The sequence below is a fragment of the Staurois parvus genome, unplaced genomic scaffold, assembly GCF_062004578.1.
Source record: "Staurois parvus isolate SC_StPar_1 unplaced genomic scaffold, SC_StPar_1.0 ptg000025l, whole genome shotgun sequence".
NCBI lineage: Eukaryota > Metazoa > Chordata > Amphibia > Anura > Ranidae > Staurois > Staurois parvus.
In genome coordinates this window covers 29,755,952-29,781,374 of record NW_028317821.1, presented here as the reverse complement: position 1 = coordinate 29,781,374, position 25,423 = coordinate 29,755,952, and the positions used below count along the sequence as shown (strand labels likewise).

The following is a 25,423-nucleotide window of genomic DNA, read 5'->3' as shown; positions in this document are numbered from 1 at the left end:
TCAGATATTTATTTGTAAAAAATTTTGAAAACCATTTATCATTTTCCTTCCACTTCACATTTATGTGCCACTTTGTGTTGGTCTATCACATAAAATCCCAATAAAATACATTTACATTTTTGGGTGTAACATGATAAAATATGGAACATTTCCAGGGGTATGAATACATTTTCAAGGCACCGTATGTGTGAGTCCTTGTTGGAGAGTAAATCCTCATGCACACTGCGCTTTTTAAAAACGCCAGTAGCATTAGCTGTATAAAGTTGCGTTAAAAATGCACGGTTTTTGCTCAATAAAAGCTCCAAAAGCCCGGTTTGCCGCATTTTGCCACGTTTACAAGCGCTAGAGCATTTTTACAGCTAAAAAACACCCCTAGAAACCCACTAGTTCTGTTTTTTTTTTCCTGCAAAAAACGCTGATTACAGTCTGTGTGCATGGACACATAGGATAATATGCTGGGGGGTTTACTGGCTGTAGAAAAAAATGTCAAAAGCCAAAAACAGCAGCTGTAAAAACATCCAGTGTGCATGAGGACTTAATGTGGAGCTGGGCTTTGTTTTCTTTTCTTCTTTTTTTTTTTTTGTTCTTTGTAAATTCTTTCTTTAATAGTATCAAGGTCACATTGCAGAAAAGGCACAGTTTGAATTTATTTATGACAGAGGCCAAGATAAAATGAAAAATGTATATAAACTGATGTGATAAATGATAAATAAGCATTACTTGAAACGTATAACAATGAAAACTCTGCACCACAGGCAAAACCAAAAATAAGGAAACATGGGTGTGATTGTGGCTGCTGCAGTCTTCAAAATGTGCCTAACTTCCACATTTGTGGACCCTATAAATGTGTATATAGACCGTGTTGACAAAAATTTGAATCAAGGTTACTAAACGGTTTGCCACATGTAAAAGTGCAAAAAATAGATAAATAAACAACACCAAAAAATCCAACTGATGTCCAGTATCTCAGTAATTCCCATTCAAATAATAGTTACTTAAAAAACAAAAGATTGGTGAACAGGTGTTGGTGTCATTAGTTACCGATAAACAAGATGGACCACAATGGATGGACCTTCTGTTCCTAGGTAGGTATCACTGCACTTTTTTGGTTGGACCCACTGTGTGTCTTGTCACCAACGTGGCTATTCATATGTACCAGGATGCGATTTCTTCCAATGCAATACACCACCACTGAAAAACAGTATCAGGGAAAAGGTTCATTGCACAAAGCAGCCAACTTTATTAAACGATATAAAACCTTACAATTAGACCGCACCCACATGTATATGTGCCTAAAGACTGGAGCTAGGTACATACAGCCCTTATGGTTAAGATGGCTGTCGCCGTCCCGAGTCCAGAAGCTGGCTTGGAAGCCTAATGAAGACGTCCAATTACAGACGAAACTAAATGAAGCCGTGTTCCTCAGCCAATACATTGCATCCCATCCCTGGAGCGCAAGCCAGCTTCTGGTCTCGGGCGGTGGCAGCAATCTTAACCACAAGCGCTGTACCTGGTGCCAGTCCGTAGACACATATATACATGTGTGTGCGATCAGATTGTTAGGTTTTATATGTAATATTAAATAATGTAACAAGAAAATAAGCTGCTTTACGCAGTACTAGAAGGTCCATCCATTGTGGTGAGTGGAAATCCATGTGGGGGTCACCTGGAGCACCTGGAAGTGGTTACCTGTTTATCTGTTACTAAAGTGAATGCTTTGAGTTTTTAACACTTGCAATAGACAATTTCTTCAGTCCTTGAGATATATAAAAAAAAGGAAATTTCTTCAATTCCAAGGAAAACCAAAAGGGGAAAAAAAGGAACAGAGCTCACAAGCCAAAGAATAGCAAAATTCCAGGAGGAAGGGACAAACAGGTGCAAGAGGCAGGAGGAGAGAAAGAACAGTCACCATTTTGGTCCAATGATAATAACCTAGAGTCACACGATCTAAGTACCTATATTTTTTTTTTTCTATTACTGAGAATATACAAAGTCTGTTCAGTAGTACCACATACTTCTAAATTTTTCTTCACAAAAGTACAGAATCACCGTCCTTCATCTGAGCTTTAATCTAAAAAATATATCTTTCTTTGCACTCTTTAAGTTTTAAAGAGTACCCAAGAGTAGAGGTCTGATATAGTGCAACTTACCAACCCTTTGAGTTGGCTGTATTTGTTTGGTTTTTTCAGTATTTTTTTCACCTGGTGACTGCTAGTAAAATACTTACTAATTTATAAGAAAATACATTTATCATTATGGCATACATATACTAAAAATAATCAGTAGCTTCTTCATAATTACATACAAAATTTGGACATGAATTCTTAACTCATTTCATCTGTTGTTAGGTATCTGAAAAGTGAGGGAGAAATTGAAAAGCTGCAAGCCAAAATTGTTGAACTACGGAAGAAGGTAGATGAAACCACTTACGCCATGGAGGAGCTTGGTAGAGAAAATCAGTCCCTACAGGTGAGACTTTGGCTGGTTGGACACTGCCTTACAATAAGTCAAGTAAGGTGAAGAGATTTTTGAAAGTGAATTCAACGGTTTCCCAATTCTTTGTTAGGCCCTTTAGGAATATGTCTATTTCTGCATATTGACTTGTATTTCTGCATATAGAATTTAGGTTAAAGTGGAATTAAATCAGGAGGCATTTAGTAGAAAACTGCTTGTTCCCAGTCTTTTATTAAATGTACACGGAGCAGCGTAAGCGCAGCTCAGCATTCATTCTCAGCACTGGGCCATTGTGCCAAGATGAATGACTCCTGTACACTTGTGCGGGAGTCACGTTATCTTCTGTCGACCAATCACCCAGGAGAAACCCGGGGAGAAGATGTCAGTGGCCAACGCGGGATTCAACAGTAGCATCGCTGGAACAGAGGTGAGCATTCTGAGCTTTAACTGTATCAAGTAAAATACACTGTCCTATTTTCCTAATGACCTCTTCCAAGGGGATTCATATGGTTTCTTTTCCACATCACAGATAAAACATAGTCAGGCCCTTAACAGGAAGTGGACAGAGGATCATGAAGTACAAAACTGCATGGAGTGTGGGAAAAATTTCTCTGTAACAATAAGAAGGGTAAGTGAATAATATTTTCTTACAGTTATGGTAAAAAACACTCCAAATAGGGACTACATTTATGACTACATGTCTGAAGGCTCTTACAAACTAAAGGCAGACATCCAGCATGAACTGACCTGGATGATCTTTACTGCTTTGATTAGGAAGCTTGTTTCTTGTCTACTTCCAAGCACCAATTTTTTTTCTCTTTTCTATAATGCTTGTCAAAGATGGCACACAGACCTCCTGTTTTTTTGTTGTTGTTTTTTTTACAAACAATTAATGCCAACTAATGCAAAATAGGGCACTAACTATTACTGTTTTGTGTGTTGTTCAAATAATTCAAACAGCAGCACACTAAATTGAAAAGAAAGGAAATTTAAAAAGCATTTCAGTGAAAAGTAATTTTGGCCACAATAGTTTGTTTTTGAAACGCTCTAAATGAGACTTTACTTTCTACTTTGGTGTCCTAAATTCTGGAACGGGCACTCCTTACCCATAGGTAATTCAGTTCTATTCCAGGGCTAACTCGGTCAGGTGACTGATATCTAATGTCTGTAGATGACTGTTTTCAGTCCCCAAACAAGCTATACAGTATCTCACAGAAGTGAGTACACCTCTCACATTTTTGTAAATATTTTATTCTATCTTTTCATGTGACAACACTGAAGAAATGACACTTTGCTACAATGTAAAGTAGTGAGTTTACAGCTTGTATAACAGTGTAAATTTGCTGTCCCCTCAAAATAACTCCTCACACAGCCATTAATGTCTAAACCGCTGGGAACAAAAGTGAGTACACCCCTAACACTCTTCCTATCACTCCATCCCCCATAGCTATTTCCTCCTGTACCACATCCCCTCCTTCCTAGATTGTAAGCTCCAAGAAGCAGGGCCCTCGAACCCCTCGTGTATTGTATTGTTACTGTGCTGTCTTGTGTACTGTCTCCCATTATATTGTACAGCGCTGAGCAAACTGTTGGCTATATAAATACTGTATAATAATAAGAGAAAATGTCCAAATTGGGCCCAAAGTGTCAATATTTTGTGTGGCCACCATTATTTTCCAGCACTGCCTTAACCCTCTTGGGCATAGAGTTCACCAGAGCTTCACAGGTTGCCACTGGAATCTTCTTCCACTCCTCCATGACGACATCACGGAGCTGGTGAATGTTAGAGACCTTGCCCTCCTCCACCTTCCATTTGAGGATGCCCCACAGATGCTCAATAGGGTTTAGGTCTGGAGACATGCTTGGCCAGTCCATCCCCTTTACCCTCAGCTTCTTTAGCAAAGCAGTGGTCGTCTTGGAGGTGTTTGGGGTCGTTATCATGTTGGAATACTGCCCTGCAGCCAGTCTCCGAAGGGAGGGGATCATGCTCTACTTCAGTATGTCACAGTACAAGTTTGCATTCATGGTTCCCTCAATGAACTGTAGCTCCCCAGTGCCGGCAGCACTCATGCAGCCCCAAACCATGACACTCCCACCACCATGCTTGACTGTAGGCAAGACACACTTGTCTTTGTACTCCTCACCTGGTTACCACCACACATGCTTGACACCATCTGAACCAAATAAGTTTATCTTGGTCTTATCAGACCACAGGACATGGTTCCAGTAATCCATGTCCTTAGTCTGCTTGTCTTCAGCAAACTGCAGGTTTTTGTGCATCGTCTTTAGAAGAGGCTTCCTTCTGGGACGACGGCCATGCAGACCAATTTGATGCAGTGTGCAGCATATGGTCTGAGCACTGACAGGCTGAGCCCCCCCACCCCTTCAACCTCACAGCAATGCTGGCAGCACTCATACGTCTATTTCCCAAAGACAACCACTGGATATGACGCTGAGCACGTGCACTCGGCTTCTTTGGTCGACCATGGTGAGGCCTGTTCTGAGTGGAACCTGTCCTGTTATGGTCTTGGCCACTGTGCTGCAGCTCAGTTTCAGGGTCTTGGCAATCTTCTTATAGCCTAGGCTATCTTTATGTAGAGCAACAATTCTTTTTTTTTTTTTTTAAGATCCTCAGAGAGTTCTTTGCCATGAGGTGCCATGTTGAACTTCCAGCGATCAGTATGAGAATGAGAGCGATAACACCAAATTTAACACACCTGCTACCCATTCACACCTGAGACCTTGTAACACTAGGGAGTCACATGACACCAGGGAGGGAAAATGGCTAATTGGGCCCAATTTGGACATTTTTACTTAGGGGTGTACGCACTTTTGTTGCCAGCAGTTTAGGCATTAATGGCTGTGTGTTGAGTGATTTTGAGGGGACAGCAAATTTACAGTGTTATACAAGCTGTACATTCACTACTTTACATTGTAGCAAAGTGTCATTTCTTCAGTGTTGGCACATGAAAAGATATAATAACATATTTAAAAAATGTGAGGGGTGTACTCACTTCTGTGAGATACTGTATATACACTCATGACATTTGGCTTGTTGGTGAGGTGGAATAATGAACCATCTTGGAAGTTGCATTTAAATTTCTGTTTACAAAGATCATAATGTTGCCATTTTTCTTGAGGGCACGCACGCACACACACGCACACACACACACAATGTATGGGTGGGCGGATGTAAACAGATGATCATATAGGTGTGATGGTCAAACAATTGGCATTGTATTTTAGTGCTGCTAAATATCTAGGCAAAAATGTGGTTTCTGGGGTTGAATCCTACCTGTACACTTGTATGTTCTGGTCATGTTTGGTGGGTGTCCTCCAGGTACATACAGTTAGGTCCATATATATTTGGACACAGGCACAATTTTAGTTTTTTTCAGGTATTGACCAAAACATATTCAAGCTATAGTTATATAATGGATATGGGCTCAAAGTGCGCACTCTCGGTTTAATTTGAGGATATGTACATCCAAATTGGAGGAAGGGTTTAAGAATTACAGCTCTTAAGAATAGCCATCCCCCCTTTTTCAAGGGACCAAAAGTAATTGGACAATTGAATCAAAAGCTGTTTCATGGCCAGGTGTGGACTACTCCTTCGTTATTTCTGTGGAGTTGATTCTAAATGTGGTATTTACATTTGGAATCTATTGCTAAGAACCTACGTCATGCATTCTAAGGAGCTGTCCATGCAAGTGAAACAGTCCATTGTAAGGCTTCAAAAATGAAACAAATCCATCAGAGAGATAGCAGCAACATTAGGAGTGGCCAAATCAATAATTTTGTACATTCTGAGGAAAGAAGAACACACTGGTGAGCTCAGTAACATAAAAAGGCATGGACGTCCACAAAAGACAATAGTGGTGGATGATCGCATGATCCTCTCTACACTAAAGTAAAACTCATTCACAACATCCAGACAAGTGAAGGACACTCTCCAGGAGGTGAGTGTATCATTGTCAAAGTCTACAGTCAAGAGAAGACTTCACAAGAACAAATACAGAGGGTTCACCACAAGGTGCAAACCATTCATAAGCCTGAAGAATAGAAAAGCCAGATTAGACTTTGACAAAAAACATCTAAAAAGCCAGACCAGTTCTGGAAAAGTATTCTTTGGATGGATGAAACTAAGATTAATCTGTATCAGAATGATGGGAATAAAAAAGTGTGGAGAAGACTTGGAACAGCTCATGATCCAAAGCACACATGTCATCTGTAAAACATGGTGGAGGCAGTGTGATGGCATGCATGGCTTCCAGTGGCACTGGGTCATTGGTGTTTATTGATGATGTGACAGAAGACAGAAGCAGCCAGATGAATTCTGCAGTGTTTAGAGATATACTGTCAGCCCAGATTCAGCCAAATGCAGAAAAGTTGATTGGACGGCGCTTCACAGTACAGATGGACTATGATCCAAAACACACTGCAAAAGCAACCCAGGAGCTTTTGAAGGAAAAGAAGTGGAATATTTTGCAATGTCCAAGTCAATCACCTGATCTCAACCTAATTGAGCATGCATTTCACTTACTGAAGGCAAAACTAAAGGCAGAATGATCCACAAACAAAGAACAACTGAAGACAGCTGCAGTTAGAGCCTGGCAAAGCATCAGAAAGGAAGAAACCCAGTCTTTGGTAATGTCCATGGGTTCCAGACTTCAGGCAGTCATTGCCAGTAAAGGATTCTCAATAAAATATTAAAAATGAACATTTTATTTATGATTAAAGTTGCAAGAAAAAGTATGTGAACCCCTTGGGATTACGGGGAGTTTTGCATGAATTGGGCATAAAATGTGCTCTGAACGTCATCTAAGTCACAACAATAGAAGAACACAGTCTGCTGAACATAATAGTACACAAACATTAGATGTTGCCATGGTTTAATTGCACATACCATGTAAACATTCACAGTGCAGGGAGGAAAAAGTATGTGAATCTTTGGACTTAATAACTGGTTGACCCTCCTTTGGCAGCAATAACCTCAACCAAACGTTTCCTGTAGTTGCAGATCAGACCTGCACAACGATCTGGAGTAATTTTGGACCACTCCTCTTCACAAAACTGTTTGAGTGTAGCAATATTCTTGGGATGTCTGGTGTGAATCCCTCTCTTAAGGTCATACCACAGCATTTCAATCGGGATGAGGTCAGGACTCTGATTGGGTCACTCCAGAAGGCGTATTCTGTGCTGTTGCAGCCATTGTTTTGTTGAATTACTTGTATAATTTGGGTCATTGTCCTGTTGCATCACCCATCCTCTGCGGAGCTTCAGTTGGCGGACAGGTGGTTGTACGTTTTCCTGCAAAATGTCTTGATAAACTCTGGAATTCATTTTCCTATCAATGACAACAATCCGTCCAGGCCCTGAGGCAGCAAAGCAGCCCCAAACCATGATGCTCCCTCCGCCATGTTTTAGAGTAGGGATGAGGTTTTGATGTTGGTGTGCTGTGCCTTTTTTTCTCCACACATAGTGTTGTGTGTTCTTCCCAAACAACTCAATCTTGGTTTCATCTGTCCACAGTATATTTTGCCAGTAGTGCTGTGGAACATCCAGGTGCTCTTTTGCAAACTTCAAATGTGCTGCAATATTCTTTTTGGACAACAATGGCTTCCTCCGTGGTGTCCTCCCATGTACTCCATTCTTGTTTAATGTTTTCCTTATTGTAGATGTGTCAACAAAAATTTCTGTAGGTCTTTAGCTGACACTCTGGGATTCTTCTTTACCTCATGCAGCATTCTGCGCTGTGCTCTTGCAGTCATTTTTACAGGACGAACACGCCTAGGGAGAGTAGCAACAGTGCTAAACTTTCACCATTTGTAGACAGTCTGTCTTACCGTGGACACATGAACATCAAGGCTTTTGGAGATACTTTTGTAACCCTTTCCAGCTTCATGCAAGTCAACATTTCTTGATCGTAGGTCTTCTGAGAGCTCTTTTCTGCGAGGCATGGTTCACATCAGACAGTGCTTCTTGAAACCAGTAAACCCAAAACAGGTGTGTTTGTGTTTTTTAAGGGTGGGACAGCTGTCAGCAACACATCCAATATCATCACACTGATTGGAGTCAAGGTTGGCTCACTCCTGGCTCCAATTAGCTCTGGGAGAAGTCATTAAGCTAGGGCCTCACATACTTTTTCCTCCCTACACTGTGAATGTTTACATGTTATGTGCAATTAAACCATGGCAACATCTAATGTTTGTGTAGTATTATGTTCAGCAGACTGTGTTCTTCTGTTGTTGTGACTTAGATGACGTTCAGAGCACATTTTATGCCCAATTCATGCAAAACTCCACATAATCCCAAGGGGTTCACATACTTTTTCTTGCAGCTGTATATTCATTTGTCCAATTACTTTTGGTCCCTTGGAAAAGGAGGGATGGCTACTCTTATGAGCTGTAATTCCTAAACCCTTCCTCCAATTTGAAAAAAAACTAAAATTGTGCCTGTGTCTAAATATATATGGACCTAACTGTACTTGCAGGATTATTGACTTTCATTGACATTGCATCTAATATGTACATAAGAGTGCTAGAAAGACTAAAGTGTGAGCTCTTCTAGGAGATAGGGACTGCTGATAATTTATTTGCTTTGTAAAAATATACATTCTTATGAGTAAATAAATGTGTAACCAGTACACTGTTATACCACAAGTGCTTTAAAATAAACTGCTTTTGTTTTGTTTTCAGCACCACTGTAGACACTGTGGAAATATCTTCTGTGCAGAATGTTCTTCAAAGAATGCCTTAACGCCTTCTTCCAAGAAGCCAGTCCGTGTTTGTAATACATGTTTTAATGACTTGCAAGGATAGGAGCCGCTCCCTACTCAGATCCCTCCAAATTACATTTAGTATTTTTTTTCTTTTGTTATTGCACTCATAAAGCACTCAAAGTACTTACTCCTTTGGATGAAGATTGTACAATTTGACAAACACAAAATCCTTTTGAAATGTTTTATTGATACAAAGTAAAATTATTGTATTTTTCATAAAAGCCCAGTTTGAGGGGATCCTTCTTTTTTTTTCCCTGCACATCCCTTTTCTGTTAGCTGCCATCTCCGTTTTGTTTGGCTGCCTGTAAATAGTAGGCTGACAGAGAAGTAACTATGTATTTTTTATACATAAATTGACAGTAAACCAGGAATCACATAAGTCTGAAGTTAGGTTTTTGTTGCCTAATGGCAAAGCTGTAAAACTATGGAAGGATCTATTTTTTTAATGACCATAGCCCTAAGTAAGCAGTGTTGTACACCAGTGTTTCTAGTTGTGCATGCTTACACACTGAGGACAAATGAATGCTCCTGAACTCTTCAAGTCTCACCTATCACTTTTCTATTTTATCATTTGTACTAAAGCTGATCTGTGTCTGTGTATTGAAAACCTTCCTTGCATCTGTGGTATTTTACAGTTACGACACTTTCCTCATTTGAATTGAAGTCACAGAGATCAGTTCTAAAAGCCCACTCCGCTGGCCAAATATTTTTATATATTCTGACATCATGCAGTTATTGTGCCACATGTTGGCATAGTAGCTATCTAAGTTATGTGACTAACAACGGGGCAAAGTTCAGCATTTTTACACTAGACCATGGCTCCAATGTGCATCTGTCCTCTCTAAACTTTTTTTGTGGGCTTCTACAGTAGTTATTTCACTTCCCATGAAAATAACAAATTCTTAACTCCCACTAACAAAATAATTGTGTATTATAGGTTGTATAATATTTCTTTCCAGAGTGTTTTTTAACGTTTCTCATCTAATAAGCGCTGGAAGATGATTGCAATTTGACTTTGTTAAATATGTCATATATGTTAAATTGTAGGATTAATACTAAAGAAAGACACAGCAAGTTTCCCAGTTCATAGATGCAAGATATATGGTTCTTTTTACCCATGAATGACTGCCATCACCATGTTTAGATTTCAAGCAATATAATTCTGACCACACTAAAAGCCAAGTTGTATGGCTGATGCATCCAATATTGATTAGAAAGCTTACAGTTAAACTTCAGCCAAACAACAAAATACACAGATAATGTGCATATATGGGAGCTGTTTTACCTGCCAAATAATTTCTATATTTGTACATCCAGCTCTGAGATCCCTAGGCAGAAAACCTAATTTTAATATGCTGCAGTCACATATCATTTACAGGTTTTTACCCAAGCTTGTAACTGAACAGCGAAAGAAGAATTGTCAGGAGGAGAGAGCAGAGAGATGTGATCATCAGTCTATCAGCCTGACACATCTTCGTACATGAGCATTGCAGCAGAACTGACTGGCCCTTTATATTGTGTCCCCAAGTTTGAGGCCAGCTGTACAGAGCCTGTAAGTTGCTGGCACAAAGTCATATTCAACTATACTGCTTAGAATTAAAATGATTTCATTGTGAATTAATAAAGCGCTGCATTAATTTGTGATTTTATATATGACTGGAATTCAGCTTTGCAAATGATAACTATTACTGTTTGTGGTAGTCTGATTGTTACACAAGGAGTCTAAACACTTCCCCCAGTTTACACTGTAGAGAAAGTCCGCTGCCACCTGTCAGCAAAGCTCCTGCTTCCTGCAGATTGGAGAGCTCTAGCCCTGACTTAGCAGGGGGTCATCAGACCTCTGCTTCAACACAGATCCACATCTTTTTTATTTATTTATTTTTTTTAAGAATGGCAATTGGGTTTTACCCTTTGCTAATGATGATAATCCTTTAGTTGAAGTGGATTTGCTCATATCAGACCCAGTGCTAGGAATAAAAACGCTAATTCTTTAGATTTAACTTAGAGATATTCAGACATGCCAATAAAAGCAGAACTTCAGCAAAAAAAAATAAGCCTTTGGTTATTGGAATCACCCTGGCTATATAGGTTTTTGTACCTAAATGCCAATATTACAAATTACAGTATGGCCCCATCTTCAGTGCCCGACTGTCGTTTCCAGGCTTCGTTTTGCTTTCTTGAAAGCTGTGTGATAATGACAAGTCATAGTATTCACAATATTGTAGGTGCACCTAATACATTGGTGGGGATGTGTGAATCAAAAAAGTGACTGAAGAGATGTTAAAATATTTTGGCAGTAAAAACAATTCAAATATATGTATTTGAACTTTGTGTTTAGCTTTTTGGCTTGATGTTCTTTTTGTCATAATTTACATCTGAATAAGCACTGTCTGTACCCTACTTCTGTTTTTACTTTTTGATAGATGCCCTAAGCTTACATGTTCAGAATGTGTTTTGTCAGAACACTTCCACAGCCATTGAACTGCCTGTATCAGATTCTGCTGGCTCTGTGTGCAATGCCGAGAGTTTACTAGGCTGGAAAGCTGTTCCTGACGTTGAGAGCTGCTATTCAACCTTGTGTTTGCTATTTTAAAAGGATTCGGTTTCTGATTTCCTTGTGATATCCTATAATTTAAGTGCATCAGAATCTTCTGCATCCCCTTCATTTTATTGTTATTAAACATCATGGATATAACTCGGTTCTGAGGTCAGAGTAGGGCATGGACATCAGAAGTAAACACACTTTCTTTCCTGCTTTTTTCTTTGTACGCATTTACCAATTCTACAAAGGGAGAGGCTAGTAAAATGAACTGGCACATATCAGGCCTCTTTCATTCTCACCTAGGAGCAAACAAAGCACAAAATATACTTGGCTAATAAAGTTCAGGCACAACATCCTTATCTGAAATGTCCACAGCAGTCCTCTCTTCCTTGGTGTGCCCTGCTGATGGTATCCTCGTAATCTATCTGTATCAGTAATACAGAAGCTATTCTGTACTTCAGATCTGAAATTCACTAACAAATGCCCAGATTTTTGGTCTGTAGTTGCAAGCTGTGAAATTTTGCTAATCATTGCCCCATCCTCTGCAGACCCACCAATTTCTTTTAAACAAATAGTTTTCCCAATTCTAAATCATGCTTGTTATCACTTGGCCATTAACCAACTGACTGCCTGATTATTGAAAAGAATGCATGGCTTTGGTATCAACTTCTCTTGTGCAACCATTCCTGGACTTGGATATTAACTCTTCTGTTGGTGTGGGAATGGATGGATGCTGTGAGTCTAGAGTAATATGAAATTACCACAATAGTGGTAGCTAGGTGTGGTAAAGGATTATAGTTAAATAAAAAAAGTGATACTGTTTTGCCATAATTATGATTTTTTTTCCAGAAGTGGTATAGTTGTGTTTTTCTTTTCTCACCTTTTTATAGGTGTGGGTCTAGCAGTGCTGTAGATGTGGTCTGTGCTTTTCTGAGCCTGAACTGGTGTCTAAACGTAGATCATCAATAATGATACATGCTGACACTATTTCATTTCTCTTTTACGTTGAAAATGTGAATCTATATGTACGGTGTACATCTAATTAACAAAAGTATTCTGGAAAATTAGCAGTATGTAGTATTCCGTTCTTTGCATTTTAAGCAGACCATTTTTTTTTAAATTGTGGTCATTTACTATACCAAATGGTCAGACCTACAGATGATCTTTACTTTACCTGATACGCACATTACTTATGCAATGCATATCAGCTGATTTTACTGCTGCTTACTATAAGGAACTAATAGAATATGCTGGAACAATTAAAGAATGTTGGATGGAAATTTCCAACCTGCCTGAAATGCACAAAGCTTGCAGTTCTTAGAATCCGGTAACAGTAGACATACACAGGCTATGGATGTAATGGAGCCAGACAAGAGCAATTCTGCTGGGAACAACTGGTCAATATCGTATTCATGTCTGCTGATAAAGCCCTACAAGCAAGTATTGAATGTGCATGTCAGGGGAAGGTTGTCCAATGGTCCAGTTTCAAAGTTGTGGCATTTCCCAAACTTAAAATAGTAACTAAAGTATAATTGATACATGCTAACTAAGTCCCTCACATCTGCTTAAGGTAATGAACCACTGGAAGGAGCCCGATTTACCAAATGCAACTGCTGCAGGATTGGAATACTGGAAATGGGCTGTACATTTATCCATGTTCCATAATTCATTTTGAGAGCTCTCAAGTTTGCCCCCTTTTTTCATCCAATGACTCTCTTCCATTGGCTCTATGTTTTCTCAGTAGCTGTGCAATATGATCTCCTGAAGCACTGTATGACAGCTGCAGCCCAGCAATTTATGCTACAAGGGCTCTTCAACGGTCGAAGTAGAAGAGTGAGATTACAGTGTCATAGAGGGGGAGGAATAAAAGCCCCACCTGAAGAGTGCCACTATTTTCTAACCTGTATGGGTGAAGTGTGCTATATGCGCCTAGTCCATCTCCCAAGGCAGGAAACAGAATTCAACACTGCAGCAGCCACTTTTCTGTACTCAACTTTATAACCACTTCACTAGCAGGCATTGACCAGATCTCAAATACAAAAGACGGTAAATAAAGTCCCTGATGTGGTGATTATCAGTCCATTCAACTCCAAAGCCAAGCTCTTGTCCAAGTGTTTTTTTATTTTCTTGTTGGCGGAGTGGAGAAGGGCTAGAAATTATTTCAGGATTTTATTGCTATATGTTCTTATTCCCTTGACAGAAAAATAGGAAGTGATGGGACACAATGCAAAAAAACACTTTCTCGCCCCTAGAGGGACACAGCAATTCAGATACAATTTGCTTATACTTCTCCTACTGGCAAACAGAAATATTGTAAGCTAACTCCAGTATAACGCCTCCTTTACCCAGCATGCCTCATTTTTTTGCTGGGGTTTTTGGAGGATAGATTTTTTTTTTCCTCCAGATCCAGAGAAAAGTCTAAACAATTTTTGTGCTACCCTTTTTTCTTTGTTTTTCTATTCTTTGTGATGTCTCTTTCATTGGCCTAAATCACGATTCCTCACTACGCTGCATGCCTGAGCTGATCTCTGTATAGCAGTTGTTGAAAATGGCTTTTCTCATCCTAGCTTTGGAGGCCATAAATGGACCACAAGGCTATCCTGGAATGTGGCGTTTGGACACTGCTCATTGCATTGTTGAGCTTTCTAGACCTAGGTGTACCATGATGTCACGGGAGGCCAAACAATGCTCTGGCCCCAATGTATCTATTGAGAAGTATTTTCTCCTACATCTACTTCTGTAATCGGTGTAGAAGTCTGCATCCACTCAGTCTGGACGCTTCTCACTTCAGTCCCCTTAATCTAGATTCTTCCCTCTTCTTTGGGGGACTCATCTTGACTTTTCCTGCTTTGGATTCTATTGGACACAATTTAGTTGTTTTGTACTGCTTTTGTGGGAAAGGAGTGGGAGCCCCCCCGAGACAGGGAGAGTTGTATGTCACTTGCAATGGATGATGCTGAGCATATCAGCCTTGCTTAAAATGGCATTTCAGAAGGTTGTTGCTTTGGAACATGGCTCTCCTTAACTGGTATTATCTGCACAGAAAGATGCAATCGTCGATGAAAGATTCCGTGCCTACCTGGATTGTCAGCAGGTGGAGCACCCTAGATCCTCCCTGCTGCAGATACTCTCTGCTGAGGGCAGAGTATGTCCAGAGGACTTCCTGGAACCTCTTCATTGGGGGGGGGGTTTCCCTCCTGGGCTGAGTACCAGCCTTCCGGAGAAAGTCCTCTAGCTACCTTCCCTTATCCTATCCATAATCTGGTATATGCTGCTAGCATTTCAGCTACGATTACTTTCCTTAACTCCATGGCTGTTGATGATAGCTCCCTAGAACCAGGGTTGTGGTGAGAATTAAGCAGGTTCTACAGCATTATTGTGCAGGCCTCAGTGACACCTAGGGGTGTCAGAGGGGATGTTTTAGTTCTCACTGTCATTTTTGAGGGTACCCATCTCACCAGTCTGGGGCTGAGGATATATTTTTTTCCTGCTTATCCTTGATGGTCTGTCTTCCTTGCACCTCTTCCTTCTGTCACGTCGAACTGTGGGATTGAACCCTTGGATTCTCTAGTGAGCTCAGGGGTCTCTTGTTGCCCCTGTGGGCTATTGAGTTGTACGAATATTGTACTTGCTAAATATACATCACTTAATGATAAGGGTTGTCTGACTGGGCAACTTTCTTTAGTCATAGAGTTTATCCTCTTTCCTGAGGGGTTAAGTATGTTAGACCTTGGGCATTCTCATGCAGCCAAACTGGTATTTCTTGCTTGTTTTCTGCTAGGTGCTAGGAGGGTTCCTTCTGGGGGATATCCCCAGTGATTTGTTTTGCTGACCACATCAGGCTGTGGGTCCTTCCGACATGTTTGAATTTGTTTTTGTTACCTTTGGTTAATCAGTCTTTTACTGGCTTAGGTTCAGTTTCCTTTCTGTGTGGCGTTATTCACCACTGCCACTGTCATTCTCCATCTTGCTCTAGAGCAGCGGTCTGCAAACTGCAGCCCGTGGACTGAGTGCGTGTCTTTATTTGCCTTTATCTGGCACTATTCCTCCCTCTGACACCAACAATGAGAAATTATTCCTTCTACTGACACCAGAGATGGGGCATGATTTTCCTCTTACTAAAACCAACAATAAGATGCCATTCCTTCCATAAACACCAACAATGAGGCATTATTCCTCCCACTGATACCAAGCAGTTTCCTTCTACTGACACCGATGATGAGGCACCATTCCTTACATTGACACCAATGATGGGGCAATATTCCTCCCACTGAATCCAGGGATGGGTCACTGTTCCTTCCACTGACCTCAACAATGGGGCACTATTCCTTCCACTGACCTTAACAATGCGGCACTATTCCTTCCACTGACCTCAACAATGGGGCACTATTCCTTTCACTGATCTCAACAATGTGGCACTATTCGTACTACTGACACTAACAATGGGGCAATATTCCTTCCACTGACATCAACAATAAAGCACTAGTTTCCCCACTAATGACAACAATAGGACACTATTCCTTTCACTGACACTAGTGATGGGCCACTCTTCCTCCCATGTCACATCTCCCTAATAGAGCCACAGACCACAATAAAATCCTGGCACAAGTTCTATACCTTCCCCAAGTTATCCAATTCCTGTCTGAAGGACAGGAAATGGACTACTCCAGTATGAACAGAGAGAGCAACAAAAACATACTTTTGGTAAAGGGGCAAAAAAGTTAGTAGTTTCTTTCAGGTTCTGTTCACTTTTGTGTGCTGTGGTAATGCACATGAAATCACATAATCCTGCAACTCAAGAAAAGGCATTGTATTAGAGCAGTTGCACTGCACTGGAATGCATGTGTTATCACAATGCAAAGATGTGAACTTGGCCTCCATGTGTAAGCCTTTTTCTCCAGATGAACAACTTTCTTATTCAGAGCATATGAGGGAACTCTCCCCAGTGGAGTCTCTGTAATAAAACTGGAGAGTTTCTATCTTTTCCTCACTCTATTCAAAATTGAAAAAGAAGGATGTGAATACACATGGAAATAACCTGTTTAGCAGTCTGAGGCTTGGATTTTGGAAGGACTGTCATCAACCTACTCCACAACTCTACATGATACATAATGTGTATGTCAGACAAGACCTAAATATCCTGTTTGGTTTTGAAGGGTTGAATCGTTGTAACAAAAGTGACAGCTGTAGCGTGCTTCCAAATGAACTGTCCACATTCCTGTCTGCTTAGTGTTACTGAACTTTAGTGTGAAGAGTACAGATCACAAAGGTGTGTAGGCCGTATGTCATTACAAAGGCAGGATAGAACTTTCCATACCGGTTCTTGAAAGTGATGCATGACTACGCTTGTTACAATAGTTTTTAAAAGGATGATTAAACTTCTCACATAAGTAGAATATAGGGGGTTAGTTTGTATGTTCAACTGAGTTGAAATTGTTAATGTACGTATGCCAGGTGCTTGTGTTATTCCCGGTTATTTTTGTGAAATTTAAATATCCAGAGAAAAGAAATGTGCCATGTATACTTGTATTTTCCAATTTCTGTACAATATTTTCCTGTAGCGTATTATCTGCTTAATTGATAGGGAAAGCAGCTTGAGCGTAAAACTTGTTGGCTGTCACTGAGAACAGTGCTACATCTACCTCTAGAACACTATTGCTTTTATGAATGGTGGCTCCACACCTTGTATTACACTGCCTACAGCTGTGGTCATCCCCCAACCAATGCCTCGCAAGGTGGAGCTCACCTATTTTTTAAAATTTGCAGCAGCCTCTCTTCGCAAATGCCTGCCTAAGCAGCTGCTGTGTTGAATAGCTTGCATAAATATGCCAACCATAAGTTGCCAATTTTAAAATCATTTTATTAAAATTTGATAATATTTAACAATTTTTCAGTGTTGTCTGTTCAGAAAAAAAAGGTTTCATTGCAAAGTCACATTTGTATTTGAAATGTGCTCTTTTCACTGAATTCAGCAGATATAGTTGGCATTTAGTGAATGATCGACTAAATATGCATACAGGAACGTGTAGTGAATTCACGAGGCTTTATCGTAGGTGTTTGACATATTTTACATTTGTGTTAAACTATAGGAATAGGTAAAGTTCTGAGACTTCGTAAATGTATGTGTCACTAATGATAAAACCAATTCAAGCTCATTTTCACAGTGGTTGTTCTCTGCTTACACCGACTGCTGCTTTGTGATACTAAGAGCTTTGGTTAGCATGGCTCTTCATCACTTGTGATCCGTCAACAAGGTTAGAACCACAGATGTAACCATCTATGCCCATAATGCCTTTTGTTCTGAAAAAACATATTGTGCAAACTACCTCTGTCAATGTGTGTTTATTTAATGACTGATGTGTGCAAGTAGTGCTAATTATGCACATCTCAAAGGAGAACTCTGGTCTAAACAATATGATTTAATCAGTTCTAAATTGAGAGTTCTTGTATAACCTGTAACCAAATTCATGACATCTTCTGTAGCTGAGAGGGTTAAAGTTATGTGAATTAGCCAATCTCTTATTGTTATACCACATATTAAGATAAAGAAAGGCTCAGTCTACTCAGAAATGATGTTTTAATAGATGCTGCAGAGTAAAACCACCCTGTGATGTTTTATATCTCTTTATTAATGAAATATCTGCACTGCTATGGCAAAAGTTTCCCACTCTTTCTGATTTTGTAAAAAATATTTTATATGCAATAAGCAGCAGGAAGAGCTAGATCACACAAAAGTGGGTGGGAACACCCACAACTTCCAGATGGATAGGAACAGCCCTGGGAATTAGGGGAAAGAGAGTATCCAACACTTACAAAAAAAAAAAAAAAAAAAGTGTTTTAGCCTACAATGTCCCACCTATAGCTGAAAAATTATCTAGCCTGCCTATTTAAAGTAGACCCTTCATGAGATAACTATGAAGGCTACTGTTGATAACGATCTCTTGGAAATATTAAACTGCTGGCTTCAGTGCTTTAATCCAGAACAAGTATGATCCAGATCAGGATATATATATATATATATATGTATATATATATATACATACACACATACAGGGTCATTGACTCAAAGATTTGATGCAATGAGCATAATAGCCAGGTAACTAAAATGTTTTGGAGGACTGGTTGGAAATGATGTGTGTGCCTCTTAGAGGTATCAGACTTGGTAAGCTATAGGAGTATATGCAAAAATACTGTGCTAAAATGTACTAAGCCCATATCAAGTAGCCAGATTCTATTTCTGCAAACCGGGTCTGAAACTGAAGGAGTATTTGTTTATACATAAATCCTTTTCTTTTTTTGTAAATCAGAAGGTTATCTGAAACTACATTGGCTTTGCATTATGTTGTCAGTATAGGTGCAGTTGTGGTTACAAGAGTTGTCTGCATTGTTGGATGTTGGTTAAACATCAGACATGCCTTGTTACAAAGAGGCTGGTCACTTGACTTTTTTCTTCTTATAGTTTATCAGTTTTTATATATATATATATATATATATATATATATATATATATATGATTTACAGACAATGTGTATTATATTTGGTTCCTATAGTGCTAACAAAAAAAACCTTTGTTTGTGCCATTTAATCATCCTAGTGTGCCATTACATTTGGCTGAATCTGTTTTTTATGTGCACCAGGTTGTGGTAAAAGTCACCTTGTGTCCTTAATTTACTGAAGTCCTTTTTATAGGAAGTCAGTGATAAGATCACAGTAACATGTATGCAGACTTTGTTAGCGGCTGACACCAGAGCATACACAGAGAAGGGTTTACCCTGCAGGCAGGGACAAATGATTACAAGGCGCTGGATGACCTTGTCCTGGCACTGCCTGAAAGGTCCCTGACCTGATATGTGGTTTGTTCAATGCCATTCAGCATAGCCAAATCACAACTCCTCCCAGTTAATCAAAGGATAAAGCCGTTCAGCTAGCAGGAGTGGATGTACACTGAATGGTAAGACTCCTGGCAATTTGGATAGTCTGTCCCACTAGCCAATTTTCCACCATGCTTTGTGGTAGCTGGCTTTAATGGCATGGCTGTTGAAGCCCAGATCCTGAATGACAGAGACATTTTTGAGTCTCTGACTCCTTCAAGGCTGAAAGTTAGGAAGCTTACTTCTCAGAATCTCTCATCGGACTGGAAGGCATACTTCGCTTGCTGTGAGTCCTCCACCCTAGGAGTTTCTCTGTGGGATGAATTCTCTTTCCTACTGCTTGGTTTGGGCCAGTGCCTTGCAATCAGCACTATCAAGGGTCAGTTATCTGCCTTTTTTCTGTTTTGTTGGCTTCTATATTTTTGATTAAGACCTTTGTCCAGGGGGTCCTCTGTAGCTTCCACTGTGACTTCCTAGAATATAAATCTGGTTCTCTCTAAACTTCAGAAACTACCAATTGAACCCTATTAGAGACAGCCCTCTCTCTACTTTCACCCACAAGGTGGTGTTCTTGCCGCTGTCACCTTGGACAGAGTCTAAAATAGTGACCTTATCATGCAAGGAACCATTTTTCTTTTCCTTATGGACTAGGTGGTGGTGAGGCTTATGATATCCTTCTAGCCTAAGATAGTTTCTGCCTTTCACCTCAACCAGGACATTGTTCTGTCCCCCAGGTCCAGTTCACCAACTGCAGATGTTCCTACATTGTCTGGATGTGGTTCAGGTTTTGAGAGTTTATCTCTCAGCCACTGTTTTTCTTCTGGAAGACTGATTCCTCTTTTTGTAATCCTGGATGGACTCCATAAGCATGCCCCAGCTTCTTGCTCCACCAGCAGTAGGTGGCTTCAACCATCCATGCTTATGATCTCAAGAATGGGGTTCCACCCTTTCCTGTCAAGGCTCACACTACTAGATCTACTGGTGCTTCTTGTTCTTTTCACCATCCAACATCTGCTTTACAAATTTGTAATGCTGCTTGCAAAAGTTTAAACCTCTTGTGTGTCTCAATATACTGAATGAAAATATGAGTATAAAAACCCTATTTTCAAAGTTGTCGTTAGTTTTTTTTTACTTTAAAATACAAGCATTTGAACTCATTTGTAGCCTGGATTATTGGTAATCACAGTAACAAATCTATTTATTTTAAAGTAGAATTCTTGGTTTTACCTAACTACTCAAACATTCTCTCTACTCTAACACCCATGCTCATAGTCTGTATACCTATCTATCTTCACTCTGCTCCGGCCCAGTCATGTGATCCAACGGCAGCTGCAGCAGAGAGGAGGGAGTACTGACAACAGATGAGCCATAGTAGGCCTGTAGGTGTCCTAACCACTCCCAGGCATAACCAACCTTTGTCGATCGTTCTCTCTCTTCTACCCTGCAGCTGGCACTAACACAGGAGAGATCACATAAGCAGACCAGAGCGGGCTGAAAATAGGTACTTATAGAGATCTTCCTTACACAGGTTAGTCAGATTAGGTGTTGGGAGCGTTTCTAAGACTATTTAGGTAAAGTCCAGAATTCTATTTTAATTATGTATTTAAATTACAGTACAGGAATGCTTGCAGATGTGATAGATGTACAGTAGTGCACAACAGCAATGCCTTGGAAAATGGTTCTGTCTTAAAAGTTAGTATGAATGGGTTGTCTCCAGTGAAAAGTTGCTACAAAAGACATTTTTTACCTGAAATGTGTAAAGTACTACGGTGATGTAACCTACCATATTGTCTTATCAAACACATTCATTCACTGCTCATGTACTGCACATTGTTTTGGATTTTTAGTAGTAAAGATGAAAACTAGGGTTTGTTACTGCACGTTTAGAATTCCTTTTAAATCTTGATTAGCAAAAGGTACAGAAAAGCAGAACAGTGCTAATGTTTAACTGTACTTTAAAATACTGCTTACTGAAATGAGTTACAGCTTCCTTTTTCAGTTTATAGAACTCTTCCAAGTGCTTCTGTGTAGGTGCTTAACATATCCATATAAAGTCGCAGGCGATAGATAACCTGAGCCTGTGCCAAGACTATGCACACTAAAATATTCTCGTATATGCTCAACAATAGCAAGACACTTTAAACCAAGCTCTCTGTTTCCTCTCTAGTTATAGTCATTGTGGAGAAATGAATCTTTAAGTTTCACAGCAGATTATGTATTGAAATGTTTTCTTTCTGTTGAGAGCAGAATTGTTACCATCCTGCCAGTCTTCTAAAGTAAATGCATGGAAGATGTTTCTGAGGTCTGCATGTTGCCCAAGTTCTCAATGCCAACTGAAACCTGAGAACAAATTACATCACATTACAAGCAGCGAGAGGGTGTCATGCTTGGGTTTTTTTTAAATGCCAATTCAGAATACAACTCTGTAAAGCATGCATTGTGGTACATTAAACAGCCAATTCAAAATGAATGGATTGAAATGCATATGAGAATAGGGCAGGCTGCATTTTATCACAAGAGAGGGACATGGTTTACTGTATCGCACTGTATAGCAGCGTTAGTGTTTTGGGGGTGCTATTTACAATGAATGGCATTGCAGTGCAACAAGCATTTCCATAAGTTTTCTCAACACAGTAGTGTGGGTGTGATCCTTTACTGATTGATCAGAATATGACAATTTAAACTCCATAGTTTTTTTTAAGTAACTTTTCAAAATAACTGTAGATGCCTAAATACTTCCACCCATCTAATTAACCTCCCCTATTGATATGCCTGAAGGTTATCTGCTCCAATAACCAGTTTGCAGTAGATGCAGCATTTCTCAGCTGACAGTATGTTCTTCTGAAGTCACAAGTGAACTTTAATGCCAAATTTGTTTTTCATTTTGGATTGAGTGGGGTAAAGTAAATATTTTGCCAAGTTTTCATTCCTGACTGTTTCCCCTGACCTCCTGTCCTTGTGACTCCCCTACAAGAAGCAGGGGCTGCAGTTGTCACTGGGACAAGAAGACATGGACAGCAATAAAATTATCATGAAAGGTTCCAACCCATACTAGAATTGCATGTTGTTTTTGTTTGTCTGTTATGTCTTGTCAGAGGCTGTAACCTTTCCCCACCCAAACTAAATAAGTTTTGGCTAGAGTTAGGCTTTAAGTGTACTCTCTTGGAAGCTGCTGAAAAAAATAACAGTGCTGTGCTTTAAAGCGGAGCTATAGCCTCCTTCCAAAGAATTCAGCAGCTACAAATACTGTAATATAATAACACTTAGCTGTCCAGGGATCTAGCTCTGTGCTCACCCAAGCCAATTCTTCAATCATCTTCGGGCATGGGCATCTTAAGTAAAGGAAACCAGCAGTGAAGCCTTGCGGCTGCTCAGCCAGTTTGCTGCTGCACATGTGCGAAGTGAGCTGCTCTTTGAGAATAGTCCTAGTCTTCTGGGACCTGTGCAGTGTCCCAATAGGCTGCGGGAGAAGGGGGGGGGTTGAACTTCCGTTTAGAATCTCCGCAGCGCATCTGACCAGATGTGGGAGCAGGTACCTGTCAATCCAGGTCCCCACCCCCACACAAAAAAAAGTGCCAAATGTGAGGGAATATGTAAATAAGCGTAACTTCCCCTTTTGGGTTAAGTTTAACTTGGAATTCTGGAACTATTTGTGGCTAGTGAGGACTAAATGTCGACAACCACTTAAAACAGCTAAGCAGACCATCAGATGTGGGGATACAAATGCCATCTATGGCTACATGTGGATTCTAAACCCTCCTGTCCATTACAGCTAAGGTAGCTGCCATGCTAACTTCCATATAAACTGCAATTGTCATGGTGCTGCACATGTGATCAACTATGACCGCGGCCAGTTTGGTTGGGAGCTGACATATGTACACTAGTAACAGCTATCATTCACAGCATGCCTTGATTGTAACAGTTTTATGAAAACAACTAAATTGGTGGGTTTAGTGGCCATACACGCTTAGATTTTATTTGTTCAGCCTTCAGGACAGGAGGGTGTCAACAGGGCCACCCATGGAGTGAAGTTTATCCACTTAAAGCGGAGTTCCAGCCGGAAAAAAAAAAGCAGCTACAAAAACTGTAGCTGTTGACTTTAAAAATACAGCCACTTACCTGTCCCTCGAAACCAGCGGTGGTGAGGACACTGCTGGACCATCGGTCGTCTTCTTTCCCCTGCGCTGGCATCTTTAGTGTGGGCACCTGGCTGTGACAGCTTGCGGCTTCACAGCCAGGTACCCACTGCACATGCGCAAGAAGCACAGTGCTTTGTGAATGGCCCCGTAGTCTTCTGGGACCTGTCATGTGTCCCAGAAGACTACAGGGAGGGAGGACGACAACCGCTTCCGATCACCTAGGCGATCGCAGCAGAAGTGGTAGCTGGTACCTGTCAAATTTGGGTACCCACTGCCCCCCCCCCTCCCCAAAGGTGCCAATCCTTAATGGGGAGCAGGGGACAAAGCATTAAAGTGTAACTTCCCCGTTTGGGTGGAACTCCTCTTTAAACAGGAACCAGCTGAAATGTGCATAGTGTATGGCTAGCTTAAGGCCTCTTGTGACGTGGTCTGTGTTTGGGCAAACAAAGATATTGCCAAGTAATATAAACCTTTGAGGAACAAACCAGCAATATTAAAGCTTTGAGGCAGCAGTATTAGCCGCATCATTTGGTCTTTGTTCTGGAGTAAAGGGGAACCTGCACATAAATTGGCATGGAAAAAGTGTTTTCCACCTCTGTGAAGCTTTTTATGTTCTTACGCACTTTAGTGAGATTTAATTTCTGATGATCTTTGCAATGCAACTTTATGCACATTAAACTACACTTTGTAAACTGGATCATACAGAGTATGTGTACACGGTTTTGCATGAGTATTTGACCTGGTTTTTCTATGCCCTTTTTTCAATGTTATGTTTACAGCTTGTGATCATGTAGTGGTGCCTTATGTTGTGAGAGACTGTAATCTGGTGTGCATTTACAATGGAGATGTATCTGTAAGTAGACATCCTGCAGCTGTTGGTGTGGAGTGGAAGGATGCTTGTTCAAATGTTATTTGTTTTCTAATCTGTAAAACAAATGGTAAATAAAAATAGATCTTTCTAACAACTCCTTGTGCCTTGCCTTAACCGATTATGTACCGTTTCATTTTGGGGCTCCACAGTTTTTAGAAGCAGCCTATTAATTAACCTGCTGACTTGCAATCAAAACCGTAATCAGATGTGTAAGGACTTGAGCTGACTGTACATTTTCTTGTTATTTCCTTTAGATTTACCTTCAGCTATGTAGTGCACAGGCCTGCCTGATTGCATACAAATTTAAAGTGTTTAGGTTTGACCTCATATTATATGGTTTTGTTAAATCTAAAAGAAAATTGTATAATGTATGGCCAGTCTTACTGTAAGGGCTCATTCACACCACAGTGCAGAGACGTCAGTTTTTCTGCATGCGCACATAAAAATCAATTGTTCTTTATGTGCCCTGTTCACGCCACAAAACTGGTATCGCGTGCAGATTTTTTTTTCTGCACAGGAATCTGCAATGAGTATTAAAAGTCATTGTAGCGTGCATGTAAACTGATGTCTGTGCAAGTGAAATCTGCACATCAGTTTCCATGCATATTTCTGCATGTATGGTGTGAACGAGGCCTAAAGCATATCATACATGCACATCTGAAATTGTTGTTTTTAAAGTGTCTGTAAACTTTGACAATGAACATATTTTATTTATACACTTTTGGTCTGATATATACTTTTATAAACAGTTGTGCTCAAAAGTTT

General features: G+C 40.1%; 1 protein-coding gene across 2 annotated transcripts in view; it reads left to right on the top strand.

Moving 5' to 3' along the window:
• EEA1 (early endosome antigen 1) overlaps window positions 1–24,752 on the top strand; it is a 157,950-nt gene extending 133,198 nt beyond the window's left edge. For both annotated transcript variants that reach the window (XM_089652665.1, XM_089652664.1), the window contains 3 exons: window positions 2,349–2,469; window positions 2,984–3,082; window positions 9,153–24,752. In XM_089652665.1, the coding sequence (XP_089508791.1) occupies window positions 2,349–2,469; window positions 2,984–3,082; window positions 9,153–9,275 (343 nt within the window). In that variant the 3' untranslated portion in view covers window positions 9,276–24,752. The remainder of the gene's footprint in view (window positions 1–2,348; window positions 2,470–2,983; window positions 3,083–9,152) is intronic.
• Window positions 24,753–25,423: the final 671 nt, after the last annotated feature.